The 22708-nt window shown below is 40.8% G+C and overlaps 1 protein-coding gene across 2 annotated transcripts in view; it reads left to right on the top strand.

Moving 5' to 3' along the window:
* The first annotated feature begins 11133 nt into the window (after positions 1–11133).
* The window catches only part of ADAM10 (ADAM metallopeptidase domain 10), a 140307-nt gene continuing 128732 nt past the window's right edge, over positions 11134–22708 (top strand). For both annotated transcript variants that reach the window (XM_055437389.2, XM_055437390.2), the window contains exon 1: positions 11134–11442. In XM_055437389.2, the coding sequence (XP_055293364.1) occupies positions 11388–11442 (55 nt within the window). In that variant the 5' untranslated portion in view covers positions 11134–11387. The remainder of the gene's footprint in view (positions 11443–22708) is intronic.

The following is a 22708-nucleotide window of genomic DNA, read 5'->3' as shown; positions in this document are numbered from 1 at the left end:
ACCAAATAAATATGAAATAATTCAGTTTAGCTATTTGTCATAGTTCTCTTAGAAAATGGAATTCTTTCCAAGTTCAAAAGAAGCAAAAGTAAGCTCTGGAAATTAAATCTGAATAGGTGTAAAAAGTTGTAGCCTAATCAATTACAACTGAAGAAAGCAAATAGTAATAACAGAAAAGGAGATGGTAGTCTTTATGGACTCTAGAGAAGATCTCAAAACATAAGGGTTTGCCACAGTAGGCTTTAATCACCATCTAAGGAGATGGGGTTGGGAGAGGGCATTGTGTGTGTGGGGGGGCACCTGAATAGGTGGATGGCCTGATCCTTATCTGGTACCTTGATAGATTCTTATGTAGCACAGTCAGTTGGATAGTTGGATGAACAAATCAGTAAAATCATTCTATTAATTTCTTCTGTACTGATACCTTGTTTACCAAGCCACTTTCAGTTATGACTTAGCCTTTGAAGCATTGAAGATTACAAAAGAGAATGTATTATTGATTTAACATGAACATCTAAGTTGTAAAACAATAAGCTGACATTTTGATCAAGAAGTAAGTCCCTTGAAGTTTAGTTCCTATGAATTAATCTTTGTTGGCTGATCAATTCAGATTGTGGTGAGAAAAATCAAGCTTCTTGAACTTCAAAGCTAAGAAGTAGATCTGGATCATGGCAGTGATAATAAGAATGAATTCATCTAGTAATTCAAAAGACTAGACTACAAGATTTAGAGTCAAACATACTTGGTTTAGAACCCTGGTCTGCCCCTGCTTCCTCATTTATAAAATGGGATGTTACCTATTTCACTGCATTGTTGCAAAGAGTAAATGGGATCATGTTTGGGAATTGCTTACCTTGGTGCCTGGCACTACATCAGGAATATTGTCTGGGTGATCTGGAAATCCCCAAAGCAGGAATAGAATAAATTTTGGTTGCATGAATAACCTATAATGATCATTGTCATCCTGTAAAGTTTTCTGAGTGCCCTCTTCACCTCAAAGCCAATTCATCAATAAAGTAACACATGATTAATTGCAGATGAAGGGTATAAATAATAGGTGTTTTGTATTAAATGTGATTGAGATCGGGGGCCCCAAGATTCTAGGAAAACACTTCAGGACTATTTGGAACTTAGTCTAATTTTTAAAACAAGTATCAGGAGGTAAAATACTGAAAGGGATAATGCAGATGGCAGGGACGTTAGGCCAGCCCTGTCCAAGGAGGGCTGCCTCTATTCAGTCTCAGCCAACTGACGCTTTGCAGGAACTTCAGTCTGCTTAGCCTTTCAGCTTTCACAGAAAATCTGGCGTCTAGGCTTTAACATGAACATTCTTAACTGTTGAAGAATGACATATAATTAAGAAAAAAAATATTTTCAACTACAAATCAAACTGAACTTGTCTGTGAGTCTAATTTGGTTTATGAGCTACCAGGTTGTCATCAGCACTTTAAAGCCTATGTATGGAATACATGTTAAAAGGTAACCAGAGGCATATTAAAGATTTTAAGAATTTATTTGAACAAAAATTGATTTGAATCCGGAAGCATTCAATCTAGCAGATAGAAAGGTACTCTAAAAAATGAAAGACTTTTATAGGCAGTAGGGAGTGAAAACAAGGAAGTTATATTAGGCAAAAGAGCATGTTTGTTATCGCAAAGCTATTTTCCTTTAGGGGACAATAAGGGCCTGACCCAATTTACAGTTAGGTATATTACCTATCAGGTGCTGATCAGGTGATTACTGATTGACTGGTTTAAGTTTCTGTTTCTGAGAGAACTGAAACTATTAAATCTTAGTTTGGTGACAAGAGGCCTAGTATAAGTAACTCCATTTTGGGCCCATTGCCTTTCTTTCTTTTTTAAATATACCATATGCGCAGGGAGGAAACAAGAGAGGGAAAGTGTAGAAGGGAGAAAGTTGACGATATTTTGGCATTCCCACGTGCAGTTTGACAGGGTGGAGTAGAAGCTGTATTGTAAGGAGACGAGAGAAAAGTTTGGACAATTGAGTTTTTTGGAGCATCTTGAACGTTAGAATAAGATATCACGATTTTAGACAGCGAGAGGAGCAATCACTCCTAGGTTTTGAATATATTAGTGAATGGATTCTATTCTGGCATTAAGATTCAATAAACATTTGTTGGATATATATTTGCTTAACTCTCTGAGGTTCTGTTTTCAAAACCCCTATAACATGTGATTCATTACTATCTTTAGGAATTAAGGAAGATTTAAAATAAATAAATACAGTACAGTTTGATATAAATACATTACAATTATGGACATGGTATACTTAAATTTTTTTTTTTTCAGCCCCTTGACTCCCCCTATATGTTTTCTCAGCATCCTCTGTGTGGAGCAGGTTGGGTTTGAATGTCATGGTTATTGAGCAAGTGATTTTAAATTTTGTCTAGTGGTAAAGTTAGTGAAAATGTTACAAAGGAGAAACCTGAGCTGTATGTTTAACAATATCTATTCCTTTACATTTGAAAGGAAAGTGATATTTATAACACTCCTCTAAATGCCTTAAGTTGTAAACACCATTTTCCACTGTTCTCTTTTCCTCAAAAATGGATTTTCATTTTTATTTTACTATTTTTATTTGGCTTTGCCAGGTCTTAGAGCATGTGGCATCTAGTTCCCCAACCAGGGATCGAACCCGGGCCCTTTGCATTGGGAGCTCAGAGTTTTAGCCACTGGACCACCAGGGAAGACCCCAAATGGATTTTATAAGTGTTTTTCTTCTTTGAGTCATCTTTTATACAAAAAGCAAAATCCTGACCAAAAAAAGTGTCATAAAATGAATTATTGAAATTCCTTATGGAGGGAATAAAATGTGCAGATACTGAAGAGGGAAGTGATATGTGCATCTGAGAAGACAACTGCAGTTGAACAGCAGTGTATTGCAGTGATTAGAGCACACGCTTTGGAGTCAGATTTAACTTTGGGTGCTGACTCTGCCAGGTACCAGCAGTGAGATTTTGGTGATTTAAGTTCTTTAAGTTTCCATTTCCTTACTAATAACGAGCTACTGCACTTAGTCACTCAGGAGTGTCTGACTCTTTGCGACCCCATGACCTGTAGCCCACCAAGCTCCTCTGTCCATGGGGATTCTCCAGACAAGAATACTGGAGTGGGTTGCCATGCCCTCCTCCAGGAGGTCTTTCCAACCCAGGGATTGCACCCTGGTCTCCCACATTGCAGGCAGATTCTTTACCATCTGAGCCACCAGGGAAGCCCAACAACCAGCTACTACTATTACTCTGATTTTTGTCCTTACTACTTTTAGAAGATAAAGTAGGAAAAGAGCCATGAAGGATGAATCTGTCATGGAAAGCAATGACCAGATCATAAAGGCCTTGCATTTTATCCTGGAGATAAAAGGATAAATTTTTCAAAAAGGTCACTCTGGCAGCAGTGGTGGCAAAAAGTCAGAGAATAGGTGATATGAACTGGGGAGATCAGAGCTTGGGCTGTGGGAGTAGAAATAGATGGAAGGGGTGGAATTTCATACAGTGGAGAATAGAGATGACTTGATTGCTGGAATGGGAGAGAAGTTTAGGTAACTGCATGGATGATGTTGCCTTAACCCAGACAGGGAATTTAGAAGGAAAAAAAAAAAACAACAGTTTGGGTAGGTTGATGTAGGGGTTTGTTCACTTTGGGACATGTTGAATTTGGTGTGGCCATGTAACGTCAGGAAGGAATTGGCTAGTACATGTTAGATATGTAACAACACCTAAGATTTTATAATGCTTGCTCTAATCCCTTGCAATATTCTCAATGCCTTACCTCTATTAATTTATTTAACTCCCTACCTTCAAAGGTAGGTATTACTAATCCTACTATTCCTAATGTATACATTAGGAAATTGTGGTACAGATGCCTTAACTTATTCAAGGTTGCCATACTGGCCAACGATGTAACTAGGATATAGGGCTGGTGCTTGGGGCACAGGTGGAGGAAAAGTGCTGACTATGTGCTAGGTAGCGGGACAGAATTCAGAACAATACAGATCCAGGCTTTGTTTTCATGGAGTTTACAGCCTAGTGAGTCATAGACATTGGAGGTAGTAAAAAATAGTCATGCACATGAAGAATGAGAAAATATGAAAGCCAAAGATAAAATTCTGAGGAACATCAATATAATATCTAAAGGATAAAGAGAAGAAAAAAACCCCAGGGAAGAGATGCAGAAAAGTGAAAGGGAAAGTGTTAGTTGCTCAGTTGTGTCCAACTCTTTGCAACCTCATGGACTGTAGCCCACAAGCCTCCTCTCTTCATGGAATTGTCCAGGAAAGAGTACTGGAGTGGGTAGCCATTCCCTTTTCTGGATAGCCATTCCTTTCTCCAAGGGATCTTCCTGACCCAGGGATCAAACCTGGGTCTCCTGCATTGCAGGCAGATTCTTTACCATCTGAGCCACCAGGGAAGCCAAGAGATGCAGAAGTCACAGTTAAAAGTAAGGAGGAAAATCAGGGGTGAGCACGACCTTGGGAAACATTGGAGGGGGAATTTTGAGGAGAGAATGTTAATTGACCAAAAGCCTAATTAGATAAGGAGTGAAAGTGTATAGTGGCATTGGTAACTAACAGATCTTTGATGGCCCCAGCAAGAGTAGCTTCTTGGGGCTGAGGGGATGGAAGCAAGCTGTAGTGGACTGAGGTGATATTTGAAACCAGGACCAGAAGTGAGAGAGATTGGAGTGAGATGGGTTAAAAGTCCAGTAAGCAAGAGAAAATTATTGTGTGAATTGGAGTGACAATAGTAGGTAGGGAAGGATTTAAGGTACAAGAAAAACATTTTTAGGGAAGAATTAATAGTTGGTGACTGGTTATGAGTAGACAAGGGAAGAAGAGTCAGATAATTTCACTTCCCATTCCAGGTTGCTGAGAGTGGTGGTGCCATTATCAGAGATAAGTTAAACATACTGAGTTTGTCATGATAGTGAGACATGCAGCAGGCATGTCTTTAGTTGGAGTTGGAAAATTTGAAATGTAGTTGTTGAAATGTTTGCTAGGATTGGCTTTAAGTTGTGCAAGAAGCATTTTCCGGAGGTATTACTTGTGTAATATACTGTGTACAGCCATGTACTTCCTAGCTGAATTCCTCATTATTAAAACTTGGGAAAACTTTTGTTTATACTGATAGTATCAAAGCTGGATGTTGTCACTAAGGAAATAATACTGCTAATCACTGCTTTTGAATGGTAGAACCATGATACTTACATATTTTTACTTAAACACTTACATAGCAATAGCCAGACACTGTTATAATCACTTTACAAATGTTAAATAATTTAAACTTAATTATCAAAACAATCTCACGAGGGATATACTTTATCATTCTCATTTAAAAAAAGAAACATTGAGGTTAGAAAATGTAGTAAGTTAAAATGTCAAAGAAAACAGTGGTTCAAACTTGTAACATTGAATCCCCTCCATTATGATACTGATATATGATGAATTTGTTTTTAAGTGAAAAGAAGTACAATCTTAAACATAGTTCTTGAGGATCACCTTGATAATACAAAACATATTTTTACCCAGTTGAAATTAAAAAGAAAATACCATTTACCTCTACCACTGAAATTAACTATAAAAATTGCTGCACAACTAAACATGCCACAAGATGTGGCTAAAAATTCAAAACATTTGCAGACAACACCACCAAAAGAAAATACAAGCACAGGTATATGCAATGTAATATTTCCATGTAACTCATCTTTCTTAAGATTGGATCTTTTAAGGACGAGGGGGAAAAAAAATCATGAGATTCTGCCGTTCTTCCAGACATCTCATTGTAAATGGGCACTATTAATGATGACTTTAGAACTTCTGACCATTTTTTTGAGTTTACTGATGTTGGAGCAAAACTATAGTAATTCATTTTTCAAAATGAGAATTAAAAAAGCATGTGTTAGTAAGTTGAAAAAACCTACAGTAAAAAGTAGGAATTCCAAATTATTAGTATTAATACCTATTTTCTCTAATTCAGTCTACTGAGGCAGGATGCTAAAGATGAAGACTAATTTGTTGCTTAGTCCATAGTCCTGTCTGACTCTTTGCGACCCCACAGACACAGGCTCCTCTGTCCAAGGGATTTCTCAGGCAAGTGGGTTGCCATTTCCTCCTCTAGAGGATCTTCCTAACCCAGGATTGAATCCATGTCTCCTGCTCAGCAGGATTCTTTACCACTGAGTCATCTAGGAAGCCCCAAGACTAATTCAGTTCAGTTCAGATGCTGAGTCATGTCTGATTCTTTGCGACCCCATGGGCTGCAGCACACCAGCATCGAGTCCATGATGCCATCTAACCATCTTATCCTCTGTCGCCCCCCTTCTCCCGCCTTCAATCTTTCCCAGCATCAGGTGGCCAAAGTATTGGAATTTCAGCTTCAGCATCAGTCCTTCCAATGAACAGTCAGGACTGATTTCCTTTACAATTGACTGGCTTGACCTCCTTGCAGTCCAAGGGACTCTCAAGAGTCTTCTCTAACACCACAGTTCAAAAGCATCAATTCTTCAGCGCTCAGCTTTTATAGTCCAACTCTCACATCCAAATATAACTACTGGAAAAACCATAGCTTTGGCTACAAGGAGCTTTGTTAGCAAAATAATGTCTCTGCTTTTTAATATGCTATCTAGGTTGGTCATAATTTTTCTTCCAAGGAGCAAGCGTCTTTTAATTTCATGGCTGCAGTCAACATCTGCAGTGATTTTGGAGTCCAGATAAATAAAGTCAGCCACTGTTTCCATTGTTTTCCCATCTATTTGCCATGAAGTGATGGGACCGGATGCCATGACCTTAGTTTTCCGAATGTTGAGTTTTAAGCCAACTTTTTCACTCTCCTCTTTCACTTTCATCAAGAGGCTCTTTAGTTCTTCTTCACTTTCTGCCATAAGAATGGTGTCATCTACATATCTGAAGTTATTGGTATTTCTCTCGGCAATCTTGATTCCAGCTTGTGCTTCATCCAGCCAGGCATTTCGCATGATGTACTTTCCATATAAGTTAAATAAGCTGGATGACAATATCCAGCCTTGACATACTCCTTTCCTGATTTGGAAACAGTCTGTTGTTCCATTCCAGTACTAATTGTTGCTTCTTGACCTACATACAGATTTCTCAGGAGGCAGATCAGGTGGTTTGGTATTCCCATCTCTTTAAGAATTTTCCACAGTTTGTGGAACAACAGACTGGTTCCAAATAGGAAAAGGAGTACGTCAAGGCTGTATATTGTCACCTTGCTTATTTAACTTATATGCAGAGTACATCATGAGGAACGCTGGGCTGGAAGAAGCACAAGCTGGAATCAAGATTGCTGGGAGAAATATCAATAACCTCAGATATGCAGATGACACCACCCTTATGGCAGAAAGTGAAGAGGAACTAAAAAGCCTCTTGAAGAAAGTGAAAGAGGAGAGTGAAAAGGTTGGCTTGAAGCTCAACATTCAGAAAACAAAGATCATGGCATCTGGTCCCATCACTTCATGGGAAATAGATGGGGAAACAGTGGAAACAGTGTCAGACTTTATTTTTTTGGGCTCCAAAATCACTGCAGATGCTGATTGCAGCCATGAAATTAAAAGACGCTTACTCCTTGGAAGGAAAGTTATGACAGTATATTAAAAAGCAGAGACATTACTTTGCCAACAAAGGTCTGTCTAGTCTAGGCTATGGTTTTTCCCGTGGTCATGTATGGATGTGAGAGTTGGACGGTGAAGAAAGCTGAACGCTGAAGAATTGATGCTTTTGAACTATGGTGTTGGAGAAGACTCTTGAGAGTCCCTTGTACTGCAAGGAGATCCAACCAGTCCATTCTAAAGGAGATCAATCCTGGGTGTTCACTGGAAGGACTTATGCTAAAGCTGAAACTGCAATACTTTGGCCACCTCATGCGATGAGTTGACTCACTGGAAAAGACTGATGCTGGGAAAGGTTGGGGGCTGGAGGAGAAGGGGACGACAGAGAATGAGATGGCTGGATGGCATCACCGACTCTGTGGCCATGAGTTTGAGTGAACTCCGGGAGTTGGTGATGGACAGGGAGGCCTGGTGTGCTGTGATTCATGGGGTCGCGGAGAGTCAGACACGACTGAGCAACTGAACTGAACTGAACTGAACACAGTCAAAGGTTCTGGCGCAGTCAATAAAGCAGAAGTAGATATTTTTCTGGAGCTCTTACTTTTTCTATGATCCAACCGATTTTGGCAATTTGATCTCTGGTTCCTCTGCCTTTTCTAAAACCAGCTTGAATGTCTGGAAGTTAACGGTTCATGTACTGTTGAAACCCGGCTTGAAGAATTTTGAGCATTACTTGGCTAGTGTGTGAGATGAGTGTAATCATGTGGTAGTTTAAGCACTGTTTGGCATTGCCTTTCTTTGGGATTGGAATGAAAACTGACCTTTTCCAGTCCTGTGGCCACTGCTGAGCTTTCCAAATTTGCTGGCATATTGAGTGCAGTACTTTCACAGCATCATCTTTCAGGATTTGAAATAGCTCAAATGGAATTCCATCACATCCACATGCTTTGTTCGTAGTTATGCTAAGGCCCACTTGATTACACATTCCAGGATGTCTGGCTCTAGGTGAGCGATCACACCATCGTGGTTATCTGGGTCATGAAGATATTTTTTTGTATAGTTTTTCTGTGTATTCTCCCCACCTTTTCCTACTGTTTGCTTTTGTTAGGTCCAAACCATTTCTGTCCTTTACTGAGCCCATCTTTGCATGAAATGTTCCCTTGGTATCTCTAACTTTCTAGAAGAGATCTCTAGTCTTTCCCATTTTATTGTTTTCCTCTATTTCTTTGCATTGATCGCTGAGGAAGGCTTTCTTATCTCTCCTTGCTATTCTTTGAAACTCTGCATTCAAATGGATATATCTTTGGATAATCAACATACCATATGTAAACTGTATACACGTTTTACATGTAATTGACACATGATTTGATACACTTAAGTACTGCAAAATGATTGCCATTATTAGATTCTCAGCACTTATCCATCTTATAACTGGAAGTTTGTACCCTTTGACCAGTATCTCCAGATTTCCCCTGCCTCCCAGACCCTGGTAACCACCATTTTACTCTGTTTCTTTTAGTTTGACTTTTTTAGATTCCACATATAAGTAAGGCCACACAGTATTTGTCTTTCTCTGTTTGATTTATTTCACTTAGCATAATGCCTTCCAGGTTAATCCCTGATGACAAGATTTCCTTCTTTCTCATTGCTGAATAATATGCCATCTTATCTATAAAGCACATTGTGTTTAGCCATTCATCCATACAGGGACACTATTGCGAATAATGTTGTAATGAATATGTGAGTGTAGATTTCCATTCAAGACCTTGATTTCACCTCCTTTGGTCTTATACCCAGAAGTGGGTGTTGCTGGGTCCTATGTAGTTCTATTTTTAATTTTTTGAGGAACATCTATGCTGTTTTCTGTAATACTTACACCAATTTACATTCCAACCAAAAATGCACAAGAGTTTCCCTATCTCCATATCCTTGCCAACAAGTATCTTATCTTTATATATTTATTTATTTTTGGCTGTGCTGGGTCTTCACTGCTTGGCATGGGCTTTCTCTTGTTGTGGTGTGCAGGGGCTACTCCTCCTTGCCATGCACTGGCTTCAATAGTTGGAGCATGTGGGCTCGAAGTTGTGATGTGGGGACTCCATGGGCTTCAGTAGTTGTAGCACACAGGTTCATTAGTTCTAGCTCATGGACCCTAGAGTGCTCAGTAGCTGTGGTGCAGGAGTTTAGTTGCTCCAGGGCATGTGGGATTTTCCTGGATCGGGGACTGAACCTGTGACCTCTGCATAGGCAGGCAGATTCTTATCCACCGAAGTCCAAATATCTCTTATTTTTTTTTTTGATGATAACCATTCTAACAGTGTGGCCTTATTTCACTGTGGTTTTAATTTGCATTTCCCTGATGATTAGTGGTATTGAGCATCTTTTCAAGCACCTATTGGTAATTTGGATGTTTTCTTTGAAAAAGCACTAAGTTCCTCTGCACATTTTCAAATTCGATTGTCTGCTTTGTAGCCTCTGAGTTGTAAGAGTTCCTTGTATATTTTAATTATTAACCCCTTATAAGAGAAACAATTTGAAGTGTTTTCTCTCATTCCAAACATTGCCTTTTCATTTTGATTCTTCTGCCAAGGCTTTTTTAATTTGATGTGGGCCCACTTTTATACTTTTGTTTCTGTTGTTTGTGCCTTTGGAATCACATCCAAAAAACTCATTTCCAAGACCAACATCAAGCTTTCCCTCTGTTTCCTTCTAGGCCTTACGGTTTCAGGTTTTATGTTTAAGTCTTTAATCCATGGAATGCAAGTTTAAAAAATCAAAGTGAGTCACCGTGAGCTCAAAAAGGAGCTTCAAAGAAGTTGGGGTGAAGGAGATTCCAGAGTTCTCTTCAGAGAAGTAACAGAAAGTGGTAACTAGGACATTTTTCAGGCTAGATTCAGTACCTGTGGTTGAGGCTTCACTCTTTTAGAATGGCCAAGGCCTGGACTGTGACACAATTTTATAGAATTCAGAAAAATAGGACGTAGGCTGTATGTTTCTGCTGCTTGAAGGGCTTTACATTCAGGTTCTGAGCTTTGTCGGCTGTCTCCAAAGTAATTACTGTTTGTTGGGACTTCGCTTCTTTTGCGGGATGGGGGAGGCTTTGCTTTTGTTTACTTGGTAGAAGTTATGCACCCAGGGAGGCAAAAAAAGAAGTAACAAAAATCCCCATTCCCTGTGAAGTTAAGACGAGGGCAGCGACCCCCTAACATCCCTCACTTTGCCTGTTGTGCTCAAGACACAGTTCTCAGCAGCACTAAGCAGGAACCCCGCATGGTCCGCAGAGTCGCGCTCCAGCCCGGGGGCGGGACCCCAGGAAACCCCGCCTCCCAAGCCCAATCCCAGCTCTCCGCCGGCGGACAGGAAGCGGCGGCGGGCCTAGCAGCCCGGGAACCGGCCCCAGTGCGCATGCGCGCGCCCCTGGGGCGCCTGGGGGAGGGGGAGGGGCGGGAGGAAGGGGTGCGGCTCCGCCTGCCCGTTGGGCGCCGGCTGGTCACGTGGTAAGGAAGGAGGCGGAGGTCCCGGGCTCGGGGGAGGGAGGTAGAGAAGAGGGAAGGAGCGAGGGAAGGAAAGCGGGGAAGGGAGGAAGGAAACGAACGGGGGGGAGGGAGGTCCCTGTTTTGGAGGTGCTGGGAGCTTTGCCGGCCCTTGAAGTGGGGTGAGAGGGAGGTGCTTCGCCGTTTCTCCTGCCCGGGGAGGTCCCGGCTTCCCGTGGAGGCTCCGGACCAAGCCCCTTCAGCTTCTCCCTCCGGTTCGATGTGCTGCTGTTAACCCGTGAGGAGGCGGCGGCGGCGGCGAAGGCGGAAGATGGTGTTGCTGAGAGTGTTAATTCTGCTCCTCTCCTGGGTTGCGGGGCTGGGAGGTGAGGCACGACCCCCAGTGCCGGTGGCGCCGTGAGCTCCGCGGACCGCGCGGCGGCAGCGGCTGCCGGGCCGAGCGGAGCGCAGTCGCGCCGTGCGGCGGGTGCGTCAGTCAGCGCGGCCGGCCGGCGGCGCCACTCGGGCGCGCGGTGCTCCCCACTCCCTATTGTCCCCCGCGCCCCGACCGCGTTCCCTTCCGTGGCGGGCCGAGGACGCTCTGAGTCTCCGGCGAGGCCTTTCCCGCCCCCTGGGAGGCTGGGGTCGCCTGCCAGAGAAGCAAAGTCGGGAGATCCGGTGGCCAAGCGAGAGCCGTGAAGCTCAGGCCGGTGGCACCATCGCTCCAGCGGGCTCGCCGGGCGCCGGGGCGGGCGGCTGCCGCGGGGCCGGTGATCTTTGCCAGCCTGGTCCCGCACTCACCCTCCTTACCCTTTTGCCCCAGCCCCTGCCCGTGTCGAATTCCGGAGTCCCCTCCGCCGCGAAGAACCACCGCGCAGGCTCGTGGGAAGTTGCGATTGTATTGTTCTTTATCGGGCGCGGCGATCCAGACCGACCCGGTTCTGCGGAGAGGCCACCCGAGGAGGGGTAACAGTGGTCTCCTGCTGGTCTGAGCCGGGCGTCTCTGGCTCTCCAAAGTGCCCCGCCTCTGTCCGACTGTTCCGAGAAGATTAGCAGGAGGGTGTGTTTCTGTTCTGTGAAAACATTCTGTTGCCCAGGGGAAAGGGTTTCGTGGAGAGAAAGCTAAGTCGTTTCTGGATGGTCTGTAGTCAGCTTTGCGTCTTTTAGAGGGACGGTCCTTCGGTGACCTAACTTGAAGAGTTTTCTTAAACTCACAGGTGGAATAGACATATAGAGTAATTAATAGATTGGCAGAACAGTGGCAGCCCTCCATCACCCCTCCCCACGTTGGAGTTAAAAGTGTGCTAAAGCGTATAATTTCATGATGACTCCGGTTTTGTTTCCAGTTTATCCCAGGACCAACTGCATCATTTTATTCTTGTGTGAAGTTCTTTATTTTTGGTTAACTTTTCCACTTCCCACCGTAGTATACTTAAAGACCTTAAAGTATGTTTAAAAGAATTGGATTGAAATTTTTTCCGGAATGTTTTGGATAAGTATAGACTCATTTGATAGTTTAGAAGATGTCTGAATGTTTCATGTAGTGGATTGTTTTCGTTCTTTTCTCTGACTTAGGACTGCATAGCCTAGCATATTTTTGTTCCGTCTTCTACTTAGTCTGAGGATACTTTGTAGATAGACTTCTGTTGCAGTTTGTAGTGTTCATTTGTTAAGAGAAACATTAGCAGCTTCTGATAGATGTTTAGTTTGAAATATCTGTGCTGGATAACCTCTATAAGGGCCTTTGTTTTTGCATTTGTATTTATGTTCTAAATGTGACTTCCAGCACATTTCTGTTTTCACTTTTTGTTAGATGCTGATTTCTATGAGGTAGTAAAAAGTAAGGCATACACGTGAGGCAGTTTAAACTACTGATTAGTAGTATGTAAAATGTCCTTTGTTTCTAAAGAGTGAAAAACAGTAAGAATAGACACTGGTCTATTCTGATGGTTGAAGAAAAAGTATAAATTGACAGTGTAATCTTTGCAGGCTAAGACCCTTTTTAAACAAAGATTTTCTAAATTCAGAACTCTGAAGTCATTTATAAAGTATCATTTTGCATTAAACATTGCTTAAAAGGCTGCTTACTTTTTGATGTTTGTTTTAAGCAGAATTTTTTCAAAAAGCCACTAAGAAATCTTTCATTTTAAAATTAACATCAAGATTGTAGTTTTGGGGTACCTGGAGATATTTGTAATGTATTTTTATCCACACATCTGAGCTATTTATGGTCGTTTGTAAGAAGTTTATGTAAGGATGATATGAGAATAGAATGAATTCAGACTCTCCTATGAGAGAATGAATATGTTTGTGTAGATTAGGACAAGCTATAGTGGAAATGTGGATTTAACTTTGAAGTATAAGTTGTTTTAATACTTAATATTCGTTTTTGGTTGCTTCCCTTTTGTGATCTGTCAATCCTGTTTTGCATTAGTTTTTTCTTGCTCTTGGTGTGATGGTGGGAAGCTTGAAAAGAGAATGTGTTTAGAATCTTGAAACTAAACTTTCCCAGTGCTGTCCATTTCTCACACATGTCCACCGTGTGTTCTATTTGTAGGAAGATACCATCGATTTTCTAGAGCTTAGCATCTATGTAGACATGTACTCAAATATATGAATAAAATGCTTTATTATATGCAACCACATTAGAAATTTATTAGAACTATTCTGATTATGTATAGTCCAAAGAATTTTTACGTATATGTGAATTGTACTTTTTAACACAAATATGTTGGTGAGTTGATGTTTTTTCTTTCTCTTTAAAAAAATTGGTGTGTTTGAGAGGTCCAAAGGTATTTCAGCTGTAGCAGTAAATTCAATCCCCTGTTTTGTTTAATGAAATCATACTTTAAATGAACTCTTAGAGTATGACTTTTTTTTTTTGACTGTGCTTTCTGGACTTGTGGGGATTTTAGTTTCCCAACCAGGGATCAAACCCAAGCTGAGAACATGGAGTCTTAACCACTGGAGAACCAGGGAATTCCCGGCATGTTTCTTATATTAAAGAGTCTGGTGTAAATGCTTTGCTTTGTAGCATGCTTCTTAAATAAGTTTTCTGGAAGTTTGACCAAAAGTATTAAAAGTATAAAAGTTTAAGCTTTAAATTGTTTCTCACTTCTACCAGCAAGTCAGGGTCTATGAAGTTAATAAAATGGACAGACTTTTGGTCTTTATCTTTAAGGAGCTGTGACTCTTCATCTTTTTAATCTTGATATTGGTAATCCAGCTAGCTGTACCATCTTGAGAAGACCCATTTCAAGCCATTAGTTACCAGTATCTTTTCTGTGTGTAAGGACCTCTATGAGTAGCAAAGAACTGGGCATGGCAAGCACCCCTCTCTTTTCTTGTTTAACATCTTCCAGGGTGTTTATTATCTAATATCTTCTAAATTATCTTACAGACTTGGAGGGTGGAGCAGGGGGAGTAAGGGACATTTTTGTAATGTCTGCGGTATTTCTGATACTGTGTTAGAAGTTTCACTTTCCAACTTGTGTGAGAGAGTAGTGACATTCTACATTTGAAGAAACAGACTTGAATAAATATTTTTTCTGACATTGTCCACCTGCTCAGTGGTGAATTAGACACTCAAACCCAAGCCAGTTTTACCTAAACCTGGTTTTTTTTACCTGTTGCCCCCTCATACCTTTTTGAAAGCAGTTTTCACATGTTAGTTCAGAGGTGTTCTCTGGACTGAATCACCTTAGAGATGTGTTTGATTTGCAGTGTCTTTAAGTTTCAACTACTAATGAGCTTTGAAAAATTGGGAAACATCTTTAAAAAATTTTTTTTTCTTTTTGGTTAAAATTTACTGACTGTGCTGGGTCTTAAATGTGGCGCGTGGGATCCTTAGTTGCAGCATATGGGATCTAGTTTCCTGACTAGGGATTGAACCCAGGCCTCCTGCACTGGGACATGGAATCTTAGTCACTGGACCACCAGGGAAGTCCCAAATTGGGAAATTTCTGAGTGAAGTTTATGGATTTCTGTGTTTTGAGAGGAAGACTTGAAAACCCTGTTAACTGCTCGGAAATATTCCTATTGTCTGGCGCAGAGCAGTAACTGTTCCCCTCTTTAAACTGGGCTTGGGAATCAGTGTGGTTCCTGTCAGTCTGGCTGGCTGTATGTAGGCTTAGCCTGCTGCACTCAGTTTTGTTACTTGCCTCAGTCCTTGTAGATATGTTATTTGCATCTTTGCTTCAGTTTCGTCTTGCAAACATGATGGCAACATTTATTTATTTGGTTGTGTTGTGTGAAATGTGGGATCTTAGTTCCCCAACCAGGGATCAAACCCATGCCCCTTGCAGTCCCGACAGCAACCATAAAATTATTTTTTTTTGGATTGAGACCTCTTATTCAACTTTTATTATATTGTTAATAATATTAACTTTTCTATGGTCCTAGAAATTTGTTAATGAAAACTGTGGCATACACAATACTTTTTATCTGGTATTAGGGTATTAGATCGGAGAAGGCAATGGAACCCCACTCCAGTACTCTTGCCTAGAAAATTCCATGGATGGAGGAGCCTGGTAGGCTGCCGTCTATGGGGTCGCACAGAGTCAGACACGACTGAAGTGACTTAGCAGCAGCAGCAGGGTATTAGATATTTTAAAAAATTCTTGTGTTCATAATAGTAACAATTTGAAGGTCTTAAATAATGATAGTTACAATTTTTCCACATCTATTTCAGTGAGGAAATAATAAACCACTTTTTCTGCTGGGATGAGACTCAAAAATTGGTTGAGAGTCCTGTAGATAATGTAGATGTTTTTTCTTTTAAGAATTGGTTATAAACATAAACTCTGTTTTTGAAATTGAGAAAATGAGTAATAAATTCAAGAATAAACTCCATTTTTTTTTTAACTGTGTTGAGAGATCACAAGTTTGGCCTTGAGACTATGTCCTGAATTGACAAGACCAGACTTTTTAAGTATTTTGTGCTTTTGATGAAAGTTTTTATAAAATGATAAAAGTTTTATAAAGTTTTTATAAAACACATTTACTGTGCCCCTTTTAAAGGGGCTGAATTTAATCTTAAATGATTGAGATATAGTATAAGAACAACTTACTGTTTTGGGCTAAACTTAGTTTGGCTGTCAATTTTTTTACAAGAAGATGGGAGCAACGTTAAGGATAAATGGAATAATCCTACCATTTAGAGTCTTGTGAAGGTAGTTACACTGCCATGTAGCAGTGTAAAGGGTTTGCCTTAGGACTAATGGGGACAATTCTGTCCTAGCTAGGTTGCAGAAACAGCAGTACTGAGAACAGTTCTCAGGGAGTGTAGACTCCCTTTGATATTGGGTGATTCCATTCTGAAGCTACTGTAGTTCCAACTAAACAACGTGAGAACATGTACAGTAAGAGCATTGTTTAGTCATAGTGTTTATTGTGTGTCTGTGGCTAGTAGCAGTCATGAAGGGAACAGTCTTGAGAAGAGAAGAGAGGTAAAAAGCATTGAACTTGCCTGAGCAGACATAAATGTCAAGATATAAAATTATTTATTGTAGTTGAAATGAGAATTTATTAAGCTGGAGGGACATCAACCAGTTGAAGAGAGCTTTTTCAGATAGAAGAAAATATCATAAGGTGTAGTAAGATACATGTAGGTTTACTTGCCTGGAATGGAGAGTTTACGGTAGGAAATAAGGAGAAATGCTAACTGGGCCGTGATGACTGGAACTCTCATTTTTCATATAATAGGCCATGGTAACTATGGGGTATTGTGGAATTTTGATTGGTTGAGCAGTTGGGAATTTGGTTGGTTGAGCCAACCAGTATTGTGGAATTTTGGTTAGTTGAGCCAACAAAGGTCTTTCTAGTCAAAGCTATGGTTTTTCTAGTAGTCATGTATGGATGTGAGAGTTGTACTATAAAGAATGCTGAGCGCCAAAGAATTGCTGCTTTTGAACTGTGGTGTTGGAGAAGACTCTTGAGAGTCCCTTGGACTGAAAGGAGATCCAGCTAGTCAATTATAAAGGAAATCAGTCCTGAATGTTCATTGGAAGGACTAATGCTGAAGCTGAAACTCCAATACTTTGGCCACCTGATAGGAAGAACTGACTCACTGGGAAAGACCCTGATGCTGGGAAAGACTGAAGGCAGGAGGAGAAGGGCACGACAGAGGATAAGATGGTTGGATGGCATCACTGACTCGATGGACATGAGTTTGTGCAAGCTCCGGGAGTTGGTGATGGACAGAGAAGCCTGGTGTGCTGCAGTCCATGGGGTTGCAGAGAGTTGGACATGACTGAGCGACTGAACTGAACTGAGCAGTTGGGATATGATACAGTAAGGAATAAATTAGCTACTTGATGAACTGGGTGATTGAGTCCTGGATTGGGGTAATGATTGTAGAAATAAACAAGAGTACACAAGAAATCATATGGAAGAATAACTGGTAAAACTTGGCAGATGTTGAATGCAAAGATATCACAGTTTATTGAGGGCTTACTCTGTGTTGAATTATATTGGAGAGAGTGTAGTTTTATAAAGCTTTGAGGCCCTCAGACTTTGTAGTTGAAAGTGTCTAAGATTTTGAATCTAGATTGAAGTTTGGAATGTGTGTTAGAGTTGAATTTTTTTTTTTTAGAGTTGAATTTTATCCGACTTGTATGCTAATACTTTTGTTGCTAAGTCACTTCAGTTGTATCTGACTCACTGAGACCCCATGGACTGTAGCCCACCAGGCTCCTCTGTCCATGGGATTATCCAGGCAAGAATACTGGCATGCGTTGCCATTTCCTTCTCCAGGTGATCTTCCCAGCCCAAGGATGGAATCTGTGTCTTTTGCGGCTTCTGCATTGCAGGTGGATTCTTTACTACGGAGCTGCTGGGGAAGCAATACTTTTGTTGAATGTTAACTAAAACTTTGCACATCCTTCAGCAATTTGTGGCTAGTCACTTAGGAAGCAGTCTTCCCTGGTGGCACAGTGGTAAAGAATCTTCCTGTAGTGTAGGAGATGTGGGCCTGATCCCTGGGTAGGGAAGATTCCCTGGAGAGGGAAATGGCATTCCTTCTCCGCATTCATTCCAGTATTCTGGTCTGAGAAATCCTATGGCCAGAGGAGCCTGGCAGGCTACAGTCCTTGGGGTCACAAGAGTAGGACATGACTTAGCAATTAAAACAAAAACAAAAACTTAGGAAGCATTGCTCCTGATAGTTGAGAGATAAAGTTTGGTGAATTTGAGGTGGAGGGGATAAGTTAGATTTCAGTTCGGTTCAGTCGCTCAGTCGTGTCCGACTCTTTGCGACCCCACGAATCACAGCACGCCAGGCCTCCCTGTCCATCACCAACTCCCGGAGTTCACTCAAACTCATGTCCATCGAATCGGTGATGCCATCCAGCAATCTCATTCTCTGTCGTCCCCTCCCACCCCCAATCCTTCCTAGCATCAGACTCTTTTCCAGTGAGTCAACTCGTCGCATGAGGAAGTTAGATTTAAAGATACATAAACTGAAATTAGACTCTCCAGTTCAGGAATATGCTTGATACTTTTGATTATATGTGAATTATGAAATTCCTATTTCAGACACAAATTGGGGAAAATAATGTGATTTCTGTACTTGAGCCAAATGTACAAATACAATTTGTGGAGCAGAATTTTCTTTCCATTTATCTTTGTTTGCATTAATGATTGAAAGGGATATATATACACACACACATATATATATTTAACAGCTTTGAATTTTGGATTTAGTTTTCAAAAGAACAGATAGAACCCTATACATTTTAATTGGGTGGAATATAATTTGCTTCTTTTCCTAAGAATTAAGTGGGATAAATTTGTAAAATTGCTGAAGATGTTGTAGAGTGCTGTGTGGATATTATTAAAAATATGTTGTTTCCAAGCCTAATTTCATTTGGAATCTATTAGTTACAGAATATAGTTAAATAAATGTATTTATAGAAGTTGAAATACTGGAACATCATTACCACACATTAGGGAATAAAATTTAAGAAATCCTTAATTTTCTCTTGAACACAATTCTGTCACTTAATCATTGAATCTTTTTAAATGTCTGTTGTGAATTTACATCATAGTATTTATGTGGTATTGTAGCTTTTGAAAAATTAATGTGTAGTTAAAATGTATATGCAAAGCAGACACTAAAATATCTGTAAGTCTAGAGATAGTTTTGGTTGTCACAACTTGAGGGATGCTTACTAGTATCTAGTGGGTAGAGGCCAGAGATACTGTGAAACATCTTAACAGTTCACAGGACAGCGGCACCCCCTGCCCTTCGCCCAACACGAAATTATCTGGCCAAAATGTCAGAAGGGCTGAGATTGAGAAACCCTGCTCTGTCTAGCACAAGTTTTCCACCATTGTCATCATCCTTTTTTGTTGTTATTTCTGATAGCTTGCTATCTTAATTGATTCAGTTCAGTTCAGTCGCTCAGTCGTGTCCGACTCTCCGCAACCCCATGAATCACACACGCCAGGCCTCCCTGTCCATCACCAACTCCCGGAGTTCACGCAAACTCATGTCCACAGAGTCGGTGATGCCATCCAGCCATCTCATTCTCTGTCGTCCCCTTCTCCTCCCGCCCCCAACCTTTCCCAGCATTGATTACAAGTCACTTAAACATCCCATGTTCTTATCCTATTGAAGCTTTCCTCTTGGAGTGCTCTATGCACTGCAGTTAGAAAAATTTTTTCCCAGTATTGCCCATTTTTCCTTCAGCTTTGAATTTATATTTGATTCTGTTAATTTATAAGAGTGATTAAATGACTGATAGGCCATAAGGATTATCTAAAAACCAAACCAATTTCTTTAACCTAGAAAAGCCGTGGATTAGCTGGATTTTAGTTTCTGTGGTGAAAGATACTTTGACCAGCAGTTTACTCTGCAAATCTATCTTCAGAATTAGTTCTACTCAGCTTTAACTTTTCATAATTTATTTTCTTCAGAATTTTAACTCATAGTAAGTCCTCAAACAGTGGAAACAGTGTCAGACTTTGTTTTTTTGGGCTCCAAAATCACTGCAGATGCTGATTGCAGCCATGAAATTAAAAGACGCTTGCTCCTTGGAAGGAAAGTTATGACCAACCTTGATAGTATATTAAAAAGCAGAGACATTACTTTGCCGACCAAGGTCCGTCTAGTCAAGGCAATGGTTTTTCCCGTGGTCATGTATGGATGTGAGAGTTGGACTGTGAAGAAAGCTGATCGCCGAAGAATCGATGCTTTTGAACTGTGGTGTTGGAGAAGACTCTTGAGAGTCCCTTATACTGCAAGGAGATCCAACCAGTCCATTCTAAAGGAGATCAATCCTGGATGTTCATTGGAGGGACTGATGCTGAAGCTGAAACTCCAATACTTTGGCCACCTCATGAGACGAGTTGACTCACTGGAAAAGACTCTGATGCTGGGAAAGGTTGGGGGCGGGAGGAGAAGGGGACGACGGAGAATGAGATGGCTGGATGGCATCACCGACTCTGTGGACATGAGTTTGAGTGTACTCCGGGAGTTGGTGATGGACAGGGAGGCCTGGCGTGCTGTGATTCATGGGGTCGCGGAGAGTCGGACACGACTGAGCGACTGAACTGAACTGAACTGAACTGAAGTCCTCAAAAACCTTTATGTCTTTTTTATAACTCCACCCTTCCCTACCATTATTGTCATTGGTAACATCTTTGGCTGAATTGTTTTATTTACACATCAGATTCCCTGGAAGGAGGCAGAGGCAGATGGTTTGGGGTATAATATGGGGGAGGAGCGAGGCAATGAGAGTAGGTTTAGAATAACGTGCGAAGTGTGGGGTAGATGTGTGTCAACGTGGGGTGCTGGCTGAAGCCATTTTGTGTGTGTGTGGTGGGCTGAATGTCATAGTGTGTGTGTGTGTGTGTGCGCGCGCGCGTGGGTGTGTGGGTGGGCCAAAAGGCATAGTCCCTTGTCTGTACTTATGTTTGCATTTACCTGATGTGGTGTAAAGGTGTTTCAAATCAGCACTGAAATCTAAATTATGTACATGTTTCCACTTTGGGGATTTTAAGTTGTATTTCATAAGTGGTTGAAATTTAATACATTTGTTAGGTTTTAGCTATTAATATTTTATATTTTTGTGGTTGATTAACTCTACAATTTATAGTTTATGATTTCACTTTCAGCCAGCTAACTTTACTATTTTTAATTCTTAGAGACAAGCTTATCTGAAAAAGTGGGTATATTGTAAGATGCTTACAATTCAGACATACTCTCCTGTCTTGAGCTTTCACTTGTAACTGTTAGGTGTGGATGTTTGTAGAAAATGATTTGACTGGTTTCTAACATTCAGAAAACAAAGATCATTGCATCTGGTCCCATCACTTCATGGGAAATAGATGGAAAAACAGTGGAAACAGTGTCAGACTTTATTTTTTGGGGCTCCAAAATCACTGCAGATGCTGATTGCAGCCATGAAATTAAAAGACGCTTACTCCTTGGAAGGAAAGTTATGACCAACCTTGATAGTATATTAAAAAGCAGAGACATTACTTTGCCAACAAAGGTCCGTCTAGTTAAGACTATGGTTTTTCCCGTTGTCATGTATGGATGTGAGAGTTGGACTGTGAAGAAAGCTGATCGTCGAAGAATTGATGCTTTTGAACTGTGGTGTTGGAGAAGACTCTTGAGAGTCCCTTGTACTGCAAGGAGATCCAACCAGTCCATTCTAAAGGAGATCAGTCCTGGGTGTTCATTGGAAGGACTGCTAAAGCTGAAACTGCAATACTTTGGCCACCTCATGTGACGAGTTGACTCACTGGAAAAGACTCTGATGCTGGGAAAGGTTGGGGGCGGGAGAAGAAGGGGACGACAGAGAATGAGATGGCTGGATGGCATCACCGACTCTGTGGACATGAGTTTGAGTGAACTCCGGGAGTTGGTGATGGATAGGGAGTCCTGGCGTGCTGTGATTCATGGGGTCGCGGAGAGTCGGACACGACTGAGTGACTGAACTGAACTAAACTGAATGAAGAAAGAGGTACTGTAGCTTAAGTTTGAAGTCACATTTCTAAGACTGTAGTAAAGAAACTTAAGTATATTTCTGAAATACAGGACCTTACAGTTCTTGAAGTCTACCTTTGTCATACAAGAGAACAGCTCGTTAATGCTATTTAGTGCTTCAAGATCAGAGTGACTATATATCAAGTGTAAGAAGCATTGGTCAACATAGTGTGGTGCCTAAGACACAGCTGATGACTCAAGTTCCTTAGGAAGGAAGTACACTTGATAGTTGGGGAAAAATGCTCTTGGTGCCTAATTTTGAAATTACACAAATGAAAAGTCTGTAGAAAACAACTTGATTACAAGTAATTTTTCTGATGAATGGAAGTGTGCCAGCCTTAGCTTATTCTTACACATCCTCTCATTTATTGTAATTAAGTTTTTCTGTAAATAAATAAAGGGAGATATGTAATGTCAAAAGATTTTTACAGATTTTCTTCCTTCATTCTTAGCATTTTCACCTTTGTTTGATAAAAGTAGGAAATAATTAAGTTTATTTCCATATATATATTGCTATCCCACACAAAGATGATACCCACCATTAGTAAGATATACTCTGATTGTGTTTTTCCTTCTGACATTATTGAAATTTTCATTCTGTTTTTCTTTTCCCCCCTGTTCTTATGTTTAATTTGATTAGAACAGAAGATTGTAGGTTT

Source organism: Moschus berezovskii, chromosome 9 (assembly GCF_049115385.1).
Source record: "Moschus berezovskii isolate FMDL1 chromosome 9, NW_MosBer_1.0, whole genome shotgun sequence".
In the NCBI taxonomy this organism is placed as follows: domain Eukaryota; kingdom Metazoa; phylum Chordata; class Mammalia; order Artiodactyla; family Moschidae; genus Moschus; species Moschus berezovskii.
Note: the sequence above shows the minus strand (reverse complement) of the source record. Positions and strands in the feature narration are given on the sequence as shown.